Genomic DNA, 18,023 nt, shown 5'->3' with positions numbered 1-18,023 from the left:
AGCTCTCATGCTACAGAAGATGAACACTTTTGCTCACAGCGTTGCTGTGATGCAGCCCTGCTTTTGTGATTCTTGGTCTTGTCCTGATGGCATCTTCCTGTCGCACACAGCAGATGAAGCTGTGGGGGTTGGTTGTTCCCTGTGGTCTACCGTTTGCCATCACTCCTCCCTGAGAACTCGGTACAGGATACAGTACAGTTTTAGAAATCCTACCTAAATCTAGGAAAGGAGTGAGAAGAGAAAATCAAGAGTTTTGTGTTGAATTATTATAAAGACTATTACAGTCTTGTATCTTCTCAAGTCATCATTTTCATGTATTCTGATCAGGACACTAGAGATGGGTGCCAACTTGAGCATGTATTAATGCTACACTTTTTTTTGTTTTTTGTTTTTTTTAGGTTGGTTTATTGGACCTCGAACTCAATCAGCTGACAAAGGCGCTATTTCTGGCTTTAGTTGTTCTTTCTGTTGTTATGGTAACCTTACAGGGATTTGCAGGCCCATGGTACCGTAATCTTTTTCGGTTCCTCCTTCTCTTTTCCTACATCATTCCCATAAGGTATGTTTAAAATTAGAAGAACACAAATGTCTCATTTCATAATGTATGATTTTGCTGAAATTGTTTTATCATAGTGTGAAAGGGGTTACCCAGCCAAAACTACAGAGGAAGGGGCTGGGAACCCAGATGAATAGAGCAAGTTATCTGTAAGTGGAATTTAGAACACGATTAGTTTTGCTAGAGTTAGAGAAAAGTACCACTTTTTGTGCTTTTAACAGTGTTGTCTCAACAACAGCTGGAAAATGCCTCTCATTCAAACACAAATATGAATTCAGAAGAAAAAGCTAGCAAATTGCTGGTTGCTATCTTATTTCCAGTGCTCGAGGGCCTATGTGCATTGTTGACATTTGAAATTATCTACTTTTAAAAGCCAGGGCTAGTAGTGTTCACGTGTAATCCTTAGCCACAGCCAGGATGCTAAGGCCTGGTACATATCAAGACCCTGTCTCGGGAAACAAACAAAAAGGAAGGTCCCCACTGTTTAAGGAGAATCTGCTAGATCGTTCAGATTAGAAGAGATGCTTACCAAGGCAGTCTTCAAAAGGAACTATTTTTCAAAATGACAAGCAATGTAACTAGAGATTGGTGTGTAAGCAGTTAATATTCAATACCTCTCTAAAGATTCAAACAGCTTCAAAAATGGTGTCTTTACAAAGAGGTCCTTAGTGTGTGTGTGTTATGCTGACATGTATAAAAGACTTAGTGTGTGTGTGTTATGCTGACATGTATAAAAGACTTAGTGTGTGTGTGTTATGCTGACATGTATAAAAGACTTAGTGTGTGTGTGTTATGCTGACATGTATAAAAGACTGAGCTTTTTCCTGAGTAAACCTGTGACTCATGAATGAAGCCTGGATCTAGACTCATTGTCATTTGTAATGTCAGTTACAGATCCAGGCAAAAAGGCTCCTGTATGCAGCTGCCATTGCTGTTACCACCACACTTGTCATGTGCATAGTCCTCAGCTTTGATAACAGCCTCAAAGCCAGCCAGTTCCCCAGCTTTGTCTGTGGGAAGCCTTGCCTCATACTTAGGCTGGGCTTGCCTTTTCTCACCTCTCCAGGAATAACAAGACTATTTCCACATTAAGCTCTTCACACCTAGCTGGTACTGACCGTTAGTTCTTTGTCATTCAGACATCACCCAAGTACACCCCCTAGGCCTGAGGAAGGTCCCACCACACCATTCCAAGGCACTTGCTGCCTGCCATTGGCTGCCATTCTGTGTGGCTCTGTGCTGAGGCCTGTCTTCTTTGTTGGCCACTACTCTCCACCACCAAACTCTGTAAAGGGACACAGACTGTTTGAGCAAGTACTTTTGTATCCAGTGCCAGAGCCAGGTGACACAGTGGGCGAGAAGGGCTCCTGGACATACTGCTTTGGAAAGTTACATATGTACAAACCATCACAGATATCATGTATGCTCGTGTTGAATACCATATGTGAGCTCAAGGACAGATGTATGTCCCCAAATAGTGTAAGTGTGAAGTCGCGTGTGTGTTTTATTCAACAGTTATGACACAGTTTACTCAGATATGCAGACTCTTCAGGAAGCTCTTTGTTGATACACCTTCAGCCTGTGCATGCATGGGCTTGCAGTGATCCTAGCCTCTGTATCTTACCACCATCAACTGCCTTCTGCCTACCGTCCTTCTTCCCACTGTTTCCCTGACGTTCTTATGTATATAGTACCCACCCTCACTGGACATCAGCCAAGGAGGAAACTCACTTACTTAGTGTCAAAAGAAGAATGTGACTCCTGCTTACAAACTCCAGCTTAGGCCAGTCTTACATTACTGCCCAGTTAGCCACTCCTGAACCAGGCAGCACAGGTCCCAGGCAGAGGCTAGGACTTCTCAGTGCCTGGTAATAGAATTACAGGCTCTTTCCTATGGAAAAATGGTGCCAACTTCTAGACTTGTTGATAGACACTGTGAAATATAATCTCTCAAGTTATATTAGGCTATACATTTGTTTTTATCCGAGTTTAATGACAAAATATTTTAGGGCTTCTTCTGGAAGTTACCTCCAGATTTTTCACTGCACTTTATTTTTGCATGATGTAGTCAGTCATGAATGTTCCATGTGTGCTTAGAAAGTTTTCTATGTATTCTGTGGAGTGAGTTTTTGTACAGATGTCACTAGATAAGTCTTACAGGTTTTTAAAATCATCTATTTGCTTCCTTTTAAGGGAACTCTCCCTAACTCTATAAGCAGACGATCTCTCATCATAATTATGGTTTTATTCATTTCCCATGGTGCATTTGTGTGTTTTAAAGCTATGTTATTAAATGTTTACCGGCTTAGAATTGTTGTTTGTGTGAATGAGAAGGTTTTAGCAGTAGTGTGTGGCTGGGGAGTTTTGTTTTCCAGTCCTTTATGATCTTTACATTTATTACAGTTAAATGACTTGTCTGCATTTATTTTTACTTAATTTGTTTTCCATCTATATTTTGTACCCTTTGAATGTTTTAAAGTCCTTTTTTATCCTTGTATTTTTTTGTATTCTATCCTATTATTCTTGTAGAAGAGTTACCCTGCACATAATTTAAAAAACAAAACAAAACATTTCTTTGCTTTTCTTTAAAATGATTCAAGGACCTCAAAATATTTGGACTATAGCATCCTCTGTCTCATGATTATATGCCTACACACACACACACACACACACACACACACAGTGGTATTTACTTGTACTTAGGCTTCTGTTCTACACATCTGGCTATCATCCTTACTCATACTCGAGACTTGCATGCAACTTCTATGGCTTGACCTCCTCCATACCATTCTTTGGTGCCCATCATCACCCTGGCCACAGCTGGATAGTCAACACCTTACAAGCTAATCCCGCTTACCCTTTAAGCTGTCTCCCACTTATACAAGACAGACAGAAGGATATCCTGCTTACCAGGACAGACAGAAGGATGGGCTCTGAACAATGCCAGTGTCACTTACAGACACCTTTAGGGATTATGTTTGAAATAAGACTTGTTTTTTTTTATTACTTATGTCCTTTTTTGTTTTGTTAATAATTGAAACAATTGAGAAGCAACTATAGGTGGTGATGTAGGCCACAATCAATGCATCAAGCTCATTTGAACAATAGAAATGCACAAACGAATCAGTATCCTACCACCTTCATGTCCTTTCTCCCTTTATTTTAGCTGACTACTGGTTAGTTTGATGTTACCTGACCCAAGACTAGGGTCACCTGGGAAAGGAAGACTCCAATTGAGAAAATGCCCTCATCAGATTGGCTTGTAGGCAGGTCTGTTGGGCATTTTCCTGATTAATGATTAATTAATGTGTGAGGGCTCAAACACTTGTGGGTGGTGCCACCCTGAGCAGGTGACCGTGGACTGAATGATTAAACAAGCTAAATGAGCCAGTTAGCAGTGTTTCTCCATGGACAGGACTATAGTATATACCTCCAGGTTCCTGCTTGAGTTCCTGCCCTGACTTCCCTCCTTGGATTGTGATATGGACATGTAAGCCAAATAAACAAAAGCCAAGTTGCTTTTGGCCATGGTGTTTATCAGAAAGCATACCAAGACACTTGTTGACTCTCAGCTGTGGTCAGGGTGATGACAGGCACCAAAGCAGACAAAGAGGAAGAAGGTAAGTAAGTGTTGTGGCAGAGGAAGGGAGGGAGAGCCTAGGAAGGAAAGGACCACCTGCCTGCCTGCCTGCCTGCCTGCCTGCCTGCCTGCCTGCCTGCACTACCCATGGCCTGCTTTTGTCTGCTAAAGGAATGGCATTTCCCCATCTTCTTGAAGGGATTATAAAGATCTTCTTTCTTGTGTTCTTCCTTTCAGTTGATTTTTTAAAGCCTGTCTGTGATGTTACATTGAAGACTGCTTCTGTTTGAAAGTGGGAGAAAGGTTGAAGGGGCCTTTCTCCTTAGATCTGGGGCACTTCTGTGAGATCTGGACTGGAATTTATAGACTATCTCCATTGTCTCTGTCTTTAGGAAAATAACGACAGAAATGTTCTTGCCCCACTTTTCTTTTATTCATTTAATAAAATTATCTTAACAAAATTATGTCTTAGTAGAATTGTTGGAGCTAAAAGTGATTTCTGTTGGTTTCATATTTGAATAGTAACTTGGATTTATAGTGAAAATGGAAAATACCTAATAAGAAAATAAGTACAATGTATGTATGTATATATATATATATATAAAACTGTATATAACCTTTCATGTGTTTAGAACTGGGAGAATGACCTAGTTGGTTAAGGAAGTGAATTAGGCATGGTACTACACACCTATAACCCCAACAATGGACAGTAGAGAAAGGAAGACTCCTTGGGCTTGCTGGTCAGTCAGTTTTTCCAAACTCACAAGCTCCAAGTTCAATGAGAAATGTTGTCTCAGAAAATACAATGGAAAGTAATAGAGGAAGACATTCAGTGTCGTCTCTTTCCCCCTACAAGGACATACACACATGTGTGTCCACATGCACACATACACAAACACTCTTACCTTTTTATATGTTTAGATAACCATATAAATATGATTATGCACTTATACTTATCTTTCTGTATATATCTTTGCGCATACATATATGCATAAATCAGTGTACACTTCTCTGGTCAATTCTAGTCTCTATGGTCACCGAAAATATTTGCTAATAAAATGATAATACTGCCTACAATCTCTTATGCTCTAGTTTTTCAGTGAGTATGTTTAGCATGTTCATCTAGGTGTGCTGACCCTGACTACACAATTGTGCAGCCTTCCTTTGCTTTAGCTTACAATGAGCATGCTCACTTTAACACAACGACCCTACAGATCTTTGCATGCCTGCACCTGAGTTGTACCAACTACCCGAAGGAGTAAGAGCCATAGAAGCACAGGAGGCATTTAGAGAATTGTGCATTATCTTTAATAAAAACAAATTTGTTTTCCTGATGACAAGTTTCCATAAAATATGGATAACAATATATTTAAGTGTTTAAATGTGCTTTTGGACTTTTAAATTATGTTATTTTGCAAAATATGCAAATCTAGGAAGTAATTTTTTTCTCTAGTGTCCTAAGAATCAGAATTCAAGTTTACAAAAGTTAAGTATTTTATTAAAATTACTCAGTACAATGAAATATTTTTTAAGCTACTTGATAAAATTTACATTGTGTTTTTTGTTTGTTTTGTGGGGATTTTTTTAGATCATAATTTAATTACAACATTTTTGTCGTCCAAAGAGAAATATCATGTATGTAGCTTTTATTGTAAGTCTAAAATGAGTATATGTCCCTTTGCATGTCCCCTAACAGGAAGATACCAGCAGAATTGTTAACACATCAACATATCCAGGGTCATGTGTTTGCTGTTCCTTGTCTGTTTTCTTAAGAGGCTTTAGAGTGCCCATTTTTTAATTGATAACCCAAAACCAAGTTCTCAGTGCTGAGTCAGAGAGACTTTTGCTTCTGCATAAGGCATACATGATCAAGAGAGGCAAAAATGCTGTTAGACAAAGAGATAATTATATCCCTTCTGAGGCACACTTAAGAACCTCTTTTTCAAGCAATGCCTTTCCTAAAGCACTGAAATGCAAGGGCTGTCTGTAGGTTGTGGAGACATAGTTTTTGTTTCAGAGCATGTGGGAGGCTCATCAGAGAAATTCCTAGAACCTGTGGACTGAAGACTGGATGGCAACATCTGCACCCTGAAGGCTGCCATCAAAGGTGCCAGGTTGTATTGGTGCAGAGTTGTACTAGGGTTAGCAGTGAACTCTCCCCAAAAGAAAGTTCTTAGCAATTTCTGCCAGTTATTGTCAGTTCTGAATGGTTTTATGGTTGTTTGGTTGGTCTTCTTATCCAACAACTCTTCTCCCTGAGATGGGGTGAGTTCTCACATTGGAGTCAGTAGTGACTCTTAGACACTGAGTAGCTCTGATACAGTCGTAGATTCTGATACTTCCACTCCCATCTCCGCTTTGAAGTGTCCTCAGCCTTGTTTCAGTAGGTCTGCGTTAGCTCTTCTCATCCCTGTGACCAGTACATGCACGCACATCCACGGAGAATGTTTATCTCATGTATGTATGTATCAGCATACACTATTTTAGTTTTGTAGTGGTTTAAAATACTTGCTTATAAAATAATGGTAATACCATCATTATTATATACCATCAGTACTATATGTTACAGCAACCTTTTGAACATTAGATGCTTGCTTTTACTATATTTGGAGTATTTTGGTTTTCTTTTAATTTATAGTCATTCTGCATACTTATGGGATAAAGTAGAATGCTGTGTAGCATACTCTACATGGGTGAGTGTTTTTGCATGGTTAACTTCTTGTTTTTCTCAAGAACGCTGCATGCATGTTTGCTATGAAAACATAATGTGGTTTTTTGTTTTGTTGCTTTATACAGTTGAAATCATATTGATTACCACTTTACAACCTTGCATCTTATGTTTAACATGGCTTCATAGACTCATCCATCCTTATACCTTGCTATCCTTATTTATGACTGTACCACTGAACATGTGTCCAATATTCCATTGACAAACTTTAGGGTGTTCCATTGTTACTCTACACATTGATCAATACGCTTGTGAGCATCTGGTATTGAAGTCTAGGAACGGAGTTCCTTGACTCTGTATTTGTCTGTGACTTTGCTGTGTTTGTTAATATTGCCAGTATTTATCTGAGTGTCGGTACCCAGTTAGTATACCATTATCAATTTAGACCAGTGTGGTTCTCAGCCTTCCTAATGCTGTAAACTTTTAATACAGTTCCTCATGTTGTGGTGACTCCCAACCATAAAATTCTTTTTGTTGCTGCTTCATAACTATAATTTTTCTATGGAGGGAGGGTCATTTTGACCTTCCCTCCCACAAGGGGTCATGACCCATAAGTTGAGAACCAGTGATTTCGAATTTCTTTTGTGAACTTTTGTAGTCCTTTGTTGTGGTCTTCTGGACAGTTATGTTTTACATTCCTATTTTGCTGACATCTTTCTCTATAGCTTGACTTTTTTTTTTTTAACCCAAGAAAAGTTTCTAATTTTACCTTGTTAAATATAAATGAATATTGTCAAACTGTGTACCAAGATATCTTCTTCCTCTGCTCTGAGACCCTGTTCTCCTCTCACTGTCTGCTGCATCTGAGCGTTCGACCACTGAAAGTGATTTCATCCTCTTGTGATGGCGGGACTTGAACTCAGACTTTCACGCACACGTACATTCTACCACAGATAGACTCCAGCTCAAGGAGGTTGGGGTAGGGTGTGAGGGTTGTGGCAGAAAGACAAAGGTTTGAACCCAAGGCCTTGCCTATGCGAGACAACTGATTTTTTTAAACTAGTGTTTGATAGAGTTTTCAGATCCAGAGTTTCAATTTATTGTCTCAGCATCCTTTGTAAAATAAGAAGAAAGCCTCTTTCCCAGAGGTTTGGTATCATCTGTGTCATGTGCACCTGCCTGCCTCTGACGCAGTGGCAAGCTAATGAACATTCCCTCAGAACTTGGCAGCCTTCCTCACAGGCCTTTCCTCCTCCTAGTTCTGAGGTTTCGTTTTGCTTGGTTATGAATCAGCTATATCTCTTGCTGTTTTCATTTTTCTGTTGAATTTAATATTTGATTAATTGGTATCTCATGTTTGCAAATACATTTAGTACCTTATTAGACTTTTGACTTAATTGTGGTACTTCTAAAATGTTTAAAATTGCATGTGTGTTTGTTTGGATCATGCATGCCATAGTCTGAGTATTGAAGTCCTAGAACAACTCATAGGAAGTGGTTTCCACCATCCACCGTGTCCTAGGGGTCCATCTCAGTTTCCAAGCTTGCAGTACATGCACTTTGATCTGATCCATCTAGCTTGGCTTAAGGTCTACCTTCTGTTGAAACCTTGGCTGACCACTGGAGTGATGATCAAGTCAACCTTTAGTAAGAGATTACAGAACTACCATGTGCTAAAATTAGGAACAGATACACGTAACACCTAACATTAAGCATGTTAACTTGACTTCCTTCATCAGAGAATGTAGCAAGATGAGTTGTCAGGAGTTTACGCTAACTAGATTATACATACATAAGTACGTAAGCAGAAAGGTTGGTCTCCGTTGGCATTTGGTGGTGCACTGAATACTGGAAAAGGTGAAGCTGGATTTTGAGTTCTAGACCTGGACAATGCATTTACGTGGGCTTGGTGGCACAGGACTGGACTTCTAATATTTTAGCTACAGGAGTTCAAGGAAGGCCTACCTAAGCCACAAAGTAAATTGAAAGCTAACAGGCCATTTACAGACCTTGACTAAAACCAGAGAGATTGTTAGGGACTGTGGGTGTAGCACAGTGGTAGAGCACTTTGAGTAGGAAGTGGAGAAGTTGGCATGTTGACCTGTTGTCCTCCTGTTCACTCACAGTTGTTTTTATTTATTTAAGGTTAGCAGTGCTGATCCAAAGCTCAAGAGGGTTCAACTGGTCCTGGAGATGACAGCCTTAGCTACAATATGGTGCACAGACAGTTCAGCAGGGAAAGCCTTTGATGCTGGCTGCTCTGCCCATAGTATAGCATCAGAATAAGAGATGCAGGAAGATTTCAGATAAAACACCTGTGTACTTCACCCATCTAAGGGTCTTTATAGAAATGTGTTTTGTTGTTGTTGTTGTTACTGTTGGGGTTTTTTTGTTTTGTTTTGTTTTGTGTGTGTGTGTTGTGGTGGTGTTTTGTTTTTTTTTTTTTGTTTTTTTTTTCTTTCTCAGATTAGAATTGGCATGTGAATTATTTCAGGTAAATTTGTTCCCCAATGAGAATTGTGCATATTTCCCAGGCTGGCTAGGGACTGGGCTCACCTGGCAGTGATAAGTGCTAAGGTTTAATTGTAACAAATTAGAACTTAAATATAGCAAGCATCCTGGGGCCTAAATGCATTGTATTGTGTATTTTGGGGAAAATGCACTGGAAATTTATTCAGACTCTGAGTTTCTTCTTCAAGTATTTGTAGCTGTGAGATTAGACTGTACAAAAATAAACCATCATGAAGGCAGTCTTATCATCTTGAAATCCACCTCATGTTTGTCAGTATTGCACATGGAAACATTTATATATATATTCCTATGGCAACATCCATGAAAGGCTTACTTAGACAGTCAGTTTTTCATAGTGAATGATAGTAAATATCATACCATGTCCTGCTCACTGGACCATCTGGGAACAAGTGCTTCTACCTGCAACGGGCCTCTGTGTAAGAGTGTCCCAGGCACTTAGTCAGCAGAAGAGTGGCCTTGCTACTATGTGACATGTCTCTGCTCATATGATCCATGAAGTAAGGAGCATGTCAGAGCTGGCATGCCCCTGGGTACAGGCCTGTGTTTAGAAACTGTCCGGGCAGGGCATCACTAAGACGTAAATTCAGTGCAGTGTTACTCTTCGGCCATAGAGTTTAGATGCCTTTAGAGACTTAGCACTTAAAGCAAATTATCCTTTAGCATTTGACCAGACTCACAGCATCAGTCATGGTACATGTGGAGCTGTAATTCCTGTGTAGAAGTGTTTTCTTAGTTGACTTGTATTCAGATGAATTTCTGTTCTCCGTTCTTTACACCTTTCTGTTGTCCTCTTTGCCACTACAACTACTGCTATGTATGTTCTTTGCAGGCTGTGGTATTCAACCTAAAGTGGTCCCAGAGGGTTTACGTATTTACAATATAATACTCTATGAACTAATACATCCTTGTGATTGGTTAAGAGCACTAAGTGCTCATGGTCTGGAAAGAGCTGTGCCAAGCAAGTTTGCAGATGCTTCTTTGGCTCTCCCACCAAACTTGTGAGGGCTGTCAGCCGGAGCACAGCGCAGCGTGACACTTTCCCGGACCACTTAACCAAAACCCCAAAGAACCCAATACTCAGGCAAGTCAGGAGCCAAGTGATCTGAAGAACGGAAAAACTAGACACGAGTCAGATCTCAGTGCTGTGTGCTGGATATGTGTGTCGTCCCTTCCTGGCTCACCTCACCTGCTCAATTCCCTCCCAACTTCTGGGTTTGTTTCAACAAGGGCTGTGGTCTTAATTCTCTCTCTTGTTCGTAAGGAATATGTTTTTTCAGCCCAGTTCAAATAAGAATCCAAAGGGAATGTTTTGCATTTCCTCTTTTAATCTTACCTTCATCCTAAACCCCCTAGAAGGTACTGTGATGTCACACCTATTGACAGAGACATCCCTCACACTTCACACATACAGATTTACCAGCTTCTCACAGATCCTAGTATATCCAAGGGACCACTGTGGCACAGAGACTTGGCGAAAATGTTTCTGGTAGTTCTGAATTGTGGACCCACACAGTGGTGACCTGTACTGTGGCCACTGGTCCTTCCTAGAATGCCAGTTTCTGTCCCTCCAGTTTAAGGATTGTTGCCAGTTAGTAGTTTGCTTTACTCTTTTAACAAACGATGTGGAGGTACAGGCTGGAGAGATGTACACAGGTGACTGCCAATTAACAGCTTTCCTCCCAATTCCCATGATTTTTTTTATTTCAAAAATATTTTAAAAGTCAGTGTAATATTAATACTAAGAAGCAGCACAAAAGATAGTCTGTACATCGCCATTGGTAAAAATATTTTATGAGCATTGGTTAAAAAAAAAAAAGGTAGACTATTAGGAATATAGAATTCAGTAAAACATTTAAAAAAAAAATCCTGACCAAGAGTTCTAGTTAAAGAATTGTTCAACACAAGAAAATCCTTTACTACAATGCGTTACATTAGTAACGAAAAGGAAGAATGTTATGATAATCTTACCTTTTTTTTCCTTTCTTTTTTTAATTAGGTATTTTCTTCATTTACATTTCCAATGCTATCCCAAAAGTCCCCCAAACCCTCACCCCCCACTCCCCTACCCACCCACTCCCACTTCTTGGTCCTGGGGTTCCCCTGTACTGAGGCATAAAAAGTTTGCAAGACCAAGGGACCTCTCTTCCCAATGATGGCCAACTAGGCCATCTTCTGATACATATGCAGCTAGAGACACGAGCTCTGGGGAGTACTGGTTAGTTCACTTTGCCCCTTCTCAGAATTGGGAACAAAACACCCATGGAAGGAGTTACAGAGACAAAGTTTGGAGCTGAGACGAAAGGATGGACCATCTAGAGACTGCTATACCTGGGAATCCATCCCATAATCAGCCTCCAAACGCTGACACCATTGCATACACTAGCAAGATTTTGCTGAAAGGACCCAGATATAGCTGTCTCTTGTGAGACTATGCCGGGGCCTAGCAAACACAGAAGTGGATGCTCACAGTCAGTTATTGGATGGATCGCAGAGCCCCCAATGGAGGAGCTAGAGAAAGTACCCAAGGAGCTAAAGGGGTCTGCAACCCTATAATTCCTATGATTTTTAAGGTGTGAACTTTATGCATAGATTAATGAAGTTATACTTATTTGATACTTACTACCTTAGACACTTGCTACTGGATGATTCCTCAAGATTGTTTATTCAGAATTATATTTATTAAAAGGTTATGTAGCAGAGGACTGCCTTGTCTGGCCTCAGTGGGAGAGGATGTTCTTAATCCTGTAGAAACTTGATGCCCCCAGGGAAGGGGGATGCTGATGGGTGAGGCAGGTGTGGGTGGGTGGGTGGATAGGTGGAGGAGCACAGTTTCAGAAACCAAGGGGTGGGGGACCAGGAAGGGGGCAACATTTGGAATGTAAATAAATAAAATTTAGTAAAAACAGGTTGGACCTTGTGAATTACCATGTTGCTACGTCATGAATGGTTGGCAAATAGCAGTTTCATCTCCATGGTTTTCACCAGCAGTTCTCAACCTTCCCAGGTTTGCAGCTCTTAATGCACTTCCCCATGTGTGCTGAATCCACCATAACATTATTTTTGTTCCTACTTCATAATTGTCACTTTGCTGCTGTTATAAATGATAATGTAAGTATCTGATATGCAGAATATCTGATACGTGGCCCATTTGAAAGAGTTGTTCAACCCCCTAAAGGGGTCTCAGCCAGCAAGTGGGAAACTGCTGGTTTACACAACCTTGTCCACTGAGCTTCCATAGGTTAACTAGGTGAATTGACCCAAACAGGTGTGCTGCGACCATTTCCTTCAGTGGACAGTTTTACAGTGCTTTCTTGTGCAGCCACTTTTTAATTAAAGCCTGGAAGACCCTCCAAAGTCCATCTATTATAGTCCTGTACTGTAAGATGCAATCACAGCAAAGTTGTCCCAGGAACAATGACCCCTTACATGCGTTAACCTTACAGATTAGAACTGTGCAATACTAAAACCTCACTAAGAAGCACCGTGACCACTCCGGAGGCCTCAAGCCCCATTTCACACAGTATTCCTTCCATGATTCCCTAAGCATAGGCATTTCCCTCTTTAAGCCCACAGTTCTCTGGGTGTTAATTGGATGCTGAGAACCATTTGCCTGCTTCTCTTCTAGCTCATGCTGTAACTCATGCAGAAGGAATTATCTACCCAACTATCATCTGAAAACATTATCTAGAGTATAAAAGCATATTTTGAGTTAAATATACACAGATCTGTTAAAGTCTAAAATCTAATATTATTTATTCCTATATAAATTAAAGTTATATATAAGTACATTCAGATGAAACCATGGATGTGGACATGTTATATAGGTGTGGAAGCATTGACCATCATGATGGTTTTTCTTGGCAGTCTGCGAGTAAACTTGGATATGGGCAAAGCAGCATATGGATGGATGATTATGAAAGATGAGAATATCCCTGGTACAGTTGTTCGGACCAGCACAATACCAGAAGAACTTGGACGCCTGGTGTACTTACTGACAGACAAAACAGGTATTGTTCATATCTGTTTGTCTTTCAATGTACCAGATAACATCACAAATATTTCATTTGCACATGAGCACATGTATATGTGTCATAACTGCTTGCTAGATCTATAGGTGTCTAGACTCGACTTTTGAGAACTATTTATACGATTGAGTCTCTGTCCTTTGGTGTGAAGACACTGAGCAGTGTCCTCACAATCAGCGACATGGAACTGTGCTGTAGCTTTAAATCACTTATTTTTGTATTTTGAATCTTCTAGAATCTCATGTATTTTTTTTTTCTTGCTGCTACTACATGTCTCTATAGTGGCTTAAGAGCAAGACATGTATTTCTGTACTGTAGGTGACCCTTGAGCTGTTGGAAGCATTGGAAACGTGTTGTAGCACTCTCCTGCATGGATCATCACACATGACTATCCCGCTCTGTAGCTCATTTTTATGTTGTTCGTATTTTGTGATTTTATTAGAGTTCTTAATCTCTAATGTACTAAATAAAAGATGATTTAAATTCTAGTAATTGTTAGTGAACTAGAAATAAAAGCTTATATGCATAACAGATTACATATATAGCATAATTACATACATCGCATAAATAAAACATGTTCCAAACACAATTCAGCATCACCTTTAAGTAATGTTAGTAGTTAAACTACAAAGAATACAGATGAGCTTACAACATAACTGAAAGTTGTTGTAAAACTCTTTCGATTTGCAAAAAGGTAAGAGATAGAAGTAAGCATATAAATGGGAAAGAACACATATTTATAGGTGTGAGAACCAAGGCGGTCAATTAATGTCTTTAAAATATAGGGAACCAACAAAATGGCAAGTTTAAAGTTCAAATATTCTACTTACAAATATTCCACTTGCAAGGTGTAAGTGAAAATGCACCAGAAAATAAAATTCCTATAACGTGCATTAATGAAACGTGTGGTTGCGAGCTTGAGGACCTGGGTGGATGGGTGTGAAAAAAGAACAACTGGACATTGCTGATGAATGTAACTGAAGACTTTGATAAATATGAATTCAATATTTATTATGCTGGTGTCAACTCTCCTGGGGAATTTGGAAGTTTAGTGTAACTGGGGGTCCAGTTTGGGGATTTTTATTTCGATTTCGGTACAGTACCGTGAAGAACTTCAGACATGGGATGCTCACAAGTACAAGTGGCTCATTCAGAAATAAGAGGACACTGCTTCAAGAGTAGACTGAGGGAGTACACCTGTAGTTTCCTCTCCCAGTTCCAGTGAGTGACAGGAAGTTTGCCAAAGACAATGCAATGCTAGCAAAAGCATACACTATTCCAAAACTAAAAAGAGCTAGAGGGAAGAGGAAGTCAGTACAAAGCATCCTGAAGCTCAAGATGACTGCTAGGATGAATCAAACAGAGAGAAGAGTTCTCCAGACCAGAGTCCTGGAGAGAGGGGCGACTACATAGCCAGTATGCCTGTGTAGGCAGGTAGCCATCAGAAACCAGCCACTGCACATGTGTGCACTGCTGTACTGGCTAAAAGTACCCATTGCTGTGAGCTGCTTTCTCTGCTGATAGGGACACGAAGACCAGAATCTCCAGAGTCAAATCAGAATAACAGTCTGAGCAAAAGAACACAGAGCTGAGAGACTCTTCTGGAGAATGTTTAGTCCTTAAGAGAGCTTAGTTTAGTGTAATGGGTAAGCCTAGCATCCTGTGTCCCAATGTCAGTTAAGGCACTTAAAGTGAAAAAAAAAAAACAACCAGAATGTCACAGATGGTATAAAGTAGTCTGGATTAAGTTCAAACAGTTCGCAAGATCCAAATTATATAATTTTTAAAACCTGAAACCCTTAAAGAAGACCTAATTCCATTAATAGGCATGATACCTGTAACCAGGCTTTCTCAGTTTAATAAGATAAAGTAGAAGTCCTACTTGCTTTGAACTGTGATGGTATATACAACATTATGAATGGATTTTAGCTGTAGCATCAAAATTATGTGTTGTACTTCTCAGTAGTTATTCTCCTACTTTTTCCCTCCCAAAAGAAATGTCTGCGTGTCTGTAAGCAGTCAGGGGAGTGTGAGAGACTGCTGATAATGTTGCTTCAGTTAACAAAAGGAAAGCTGTCTAGTTAGAATACACAGAAACTAAAGTTTGTTAAAGTAGAATCTAGGGCCACCTGGTGCTGTACTCCTGTAACCAAGAGGCAACCAGGAGAGACCTGAGTTGAAGGCTAGCCTGGACTACAAAGTGAAATGCTGTCTCAAAAATTAATTTTAAAAATAAATAGAGAAGTGTGGGGTGTTTGTACTGTTCAGAGCCCCACTCAGCAGTGAGAACAAACGATAACTATGTGCATAGAAAGATTTTAAATCACAGTGATGAAGGACTAAGAGACACAGAAGGAAAAACAAAGTTTGTAACGTTTGTCAGTCCTAAGAGTGTTAAAGCAAACAATTAATCCACTTAACACTTAAAGAAAAATAACCAATCGCGTTTTTTTTTTTAAAGAAAGGAAAGAAGGAAGGAAGGAAGGAAGGAAGGAAGGAAGGAAGGAAGGAAGGAAGGAAGGAAGGAAAAATAGTCATGGAGGTAACTAGGGATTGAAAGAAGACTGGCTTCTCCCTGAACATCAAACAAGATAGACTCTAAGAAGCACTATTTCAGAGAGCAGAACAGGTTCCTAATAGAAGGTTGAATTTTAGATACATATACACTTTAAAGGCCTCAGTATATAAGCACAAAGTGATGGATGCAGGAGAAAATTACAGTATCTGCTGTCGCAGAAGGAAATTTTAGCATCACTTTAAGTAGTTGATCATCCAAGCAGATATCCAAGTGGTCAACCAAATGAAAGTCCAAATAGCCCTGATCTCATGGGATAGACTGGCTTCTGTGTCTGCCATCCAGAGAATACATGTTTTCCTGTAGTGTGTAGGTGGGTGGGTGGGGTGGGGGGAGCTTAGACAATCTCAGTGAACTCCAGGCAGTGGCTGTACCTACTCACAGTAAAACAGCAGAAATGGTGAAAGTTAGGAACACAGTGGAGGTAGCCAATAGAATCATCAGAAATAGTAAATAGTTAGGAGTACAATAGAAAAACCAAACAGAATCACGTGCTGTCTTTACCTGCAGGATGTTCAGGAACTTGTGTTTTTCAATAAAAGAGGAGACTGGGCTTTGTAATATATACCTTTAGTTCCAGCACTCTGAGGCAGAGACAGGCAGGTCTCTGTGAGTTTGGGGCCATGCTGATCTACACAGTGAGTTCCAGACATCTAGGACTACATAGAAAAACCCTGACTCAAAAAGAGTAGAGAATAAAGGTTGGCCAATCTTAAGAGCAGTGAAAATCAAAGACAGAAGAAGATCCAATCCAGAATTGCTCCTGTCTAGGGAGAGCACAGGGACAAGGAGTGGAGAAGGGGCTGAGGGATGGGCCGTCCAGGGACTGCCCCACCTTGGGGGGTCCATCTCATGTGTAGCCACCAAACCCATACACTTGCTATGCTGGGAAATGCTTGCTGACAGGAACCCGATGTAGATGTCTCTGAGAGGCTCTGTCAGAGCTTTATGGATGCAGATGGGGATGCTTGCAGCCAGATATCAGACTGAGCACGAGAACTCCAGTGGAGGAGTTGGGGGAAGGACTGAAGCAGCTGAAAGGGTTTGCAATCCCATGGGAGGAACAACAGTATCAACCAACCAGACCCCCAGAGCTCCCGGGAACTAAACCACCAACCAAGCTGTATATGTGGCAGAGGATGGCCTTGTCTAGCATCAATGGGAAGGGAAGCCCTAGGTCTTATGAAGTCTCGATGCCCCAAAGTAGGGGAATGCTAAGGCGGTGGGTGGGTGGATGGGTGAGCACCCTCATGGAGGTAGGGGTTGAGGGTGGAGTGGGGAGTTTTCAGGGGGAAACTAGGAGGGGAGATAACATTTAAATGTAAATAAACAAAATAACTTTAAAAAGCAAGAAGAACCGAAATTAGAGGCATGTTATCCAAAAGCCAATAGAGTATGCTGCAGCACATCTGTAGTTCCAGCTACTTGAACAGCTAAGGAGACTCTCTTGAGTCTGAGTTCAAAGCCAGCCTAGACAACATAGCAAGACCCCTTCTTATATAACTACAGTTGTAAAGATAAAACACAATACACAATACAGCTGGGCAGTCTTTTGAAAAGACTTTATAAAATAAATGTAACTTGAAAATAAAACTGGGAGAGGCAGACAGCTTCTGGGCCAGGCGGGAGCCACAGAGCCGCTGAGGCAGCACCCTTTTGGGGCCGCAGACATCCGGCACCCTCCCAGTCGGAGGACAGTGACCTGCCCTGCAGGGAGCGCCATCTTGGCTCCGGGACTCCGCCGAGCTTAGTCTCTACAGGTCAGAGTGGGGACCACGGGGGCAGACGGCTTCTGGGACAGGCAGGAGCCACAGAGCCGCTGAGGCAGCACCCTTTTGGGGCCGCAGACTTCCGGCACCCTCCCAGCCGGAGGACAGAGACCTGCCCTGCAGAGAGCGCCATCTTGGCTCCAGGACTCCGCCGAACTTAGTCTACAGGTTAGAGTGAGGACCACAGAGGCAGACAGCTTCTGGGACAGGCGGGAGCCACAGAGCCGCTGAGGCAGTACCCTTTTGGGGCCGCAGACATCCGGCACCCTCCCAGTCGGAGGACAGTGTCCTGCCCTGCAGGGAGCGCCATCTTGGCTC

At 41.0% G+C, this 18,023-nt stretch overlaps 1 protein-coding gene across 2 annotated transcripts in view; it reads left to right on the top strand.

The window, feature by feature from the left end:
* Atp9b (ATPase phospholipid transporting 9B) overlaps positions 1 to 18,023 on the top strand; it is a 194,711-nt gene that overhangs the window by 116,865 nt on the left and 59,823 nt on the right. For both annotated transcript variants that reach the window (XM_021150340.2, XM_021150339.3), the window contains exons 12-13: positions 399 to 559; positions 13,201 to 13,343. In XM_021150340.2, the coding sequence (XP_021005999.1) occupies positions 399 to 559; positions 13,201 to 13,343 (304 nt within the window). The remainder of the gene's footprint in view (positions 1 to 398; positions 560 to 13,200; positions 13,344 to 18,023) is intronic.

The sequence above is a fragment of the Mus caroli genome, unplaced genomic scaffold (assembly GCF_978045245.1).
Source record: "Mus caroli unplaced genomic scaffold, Mus_caroli_1 scaffold_19, whole genome shotgun sequence".
NCBI lineage: Eukaryota > Metazoa > Chordata > Mammalia > Rodentia > Muridae > Mus > Mus caroli.
This window is presented reverse-complemented; position numbering and strand designations above follow the sequence as displayed.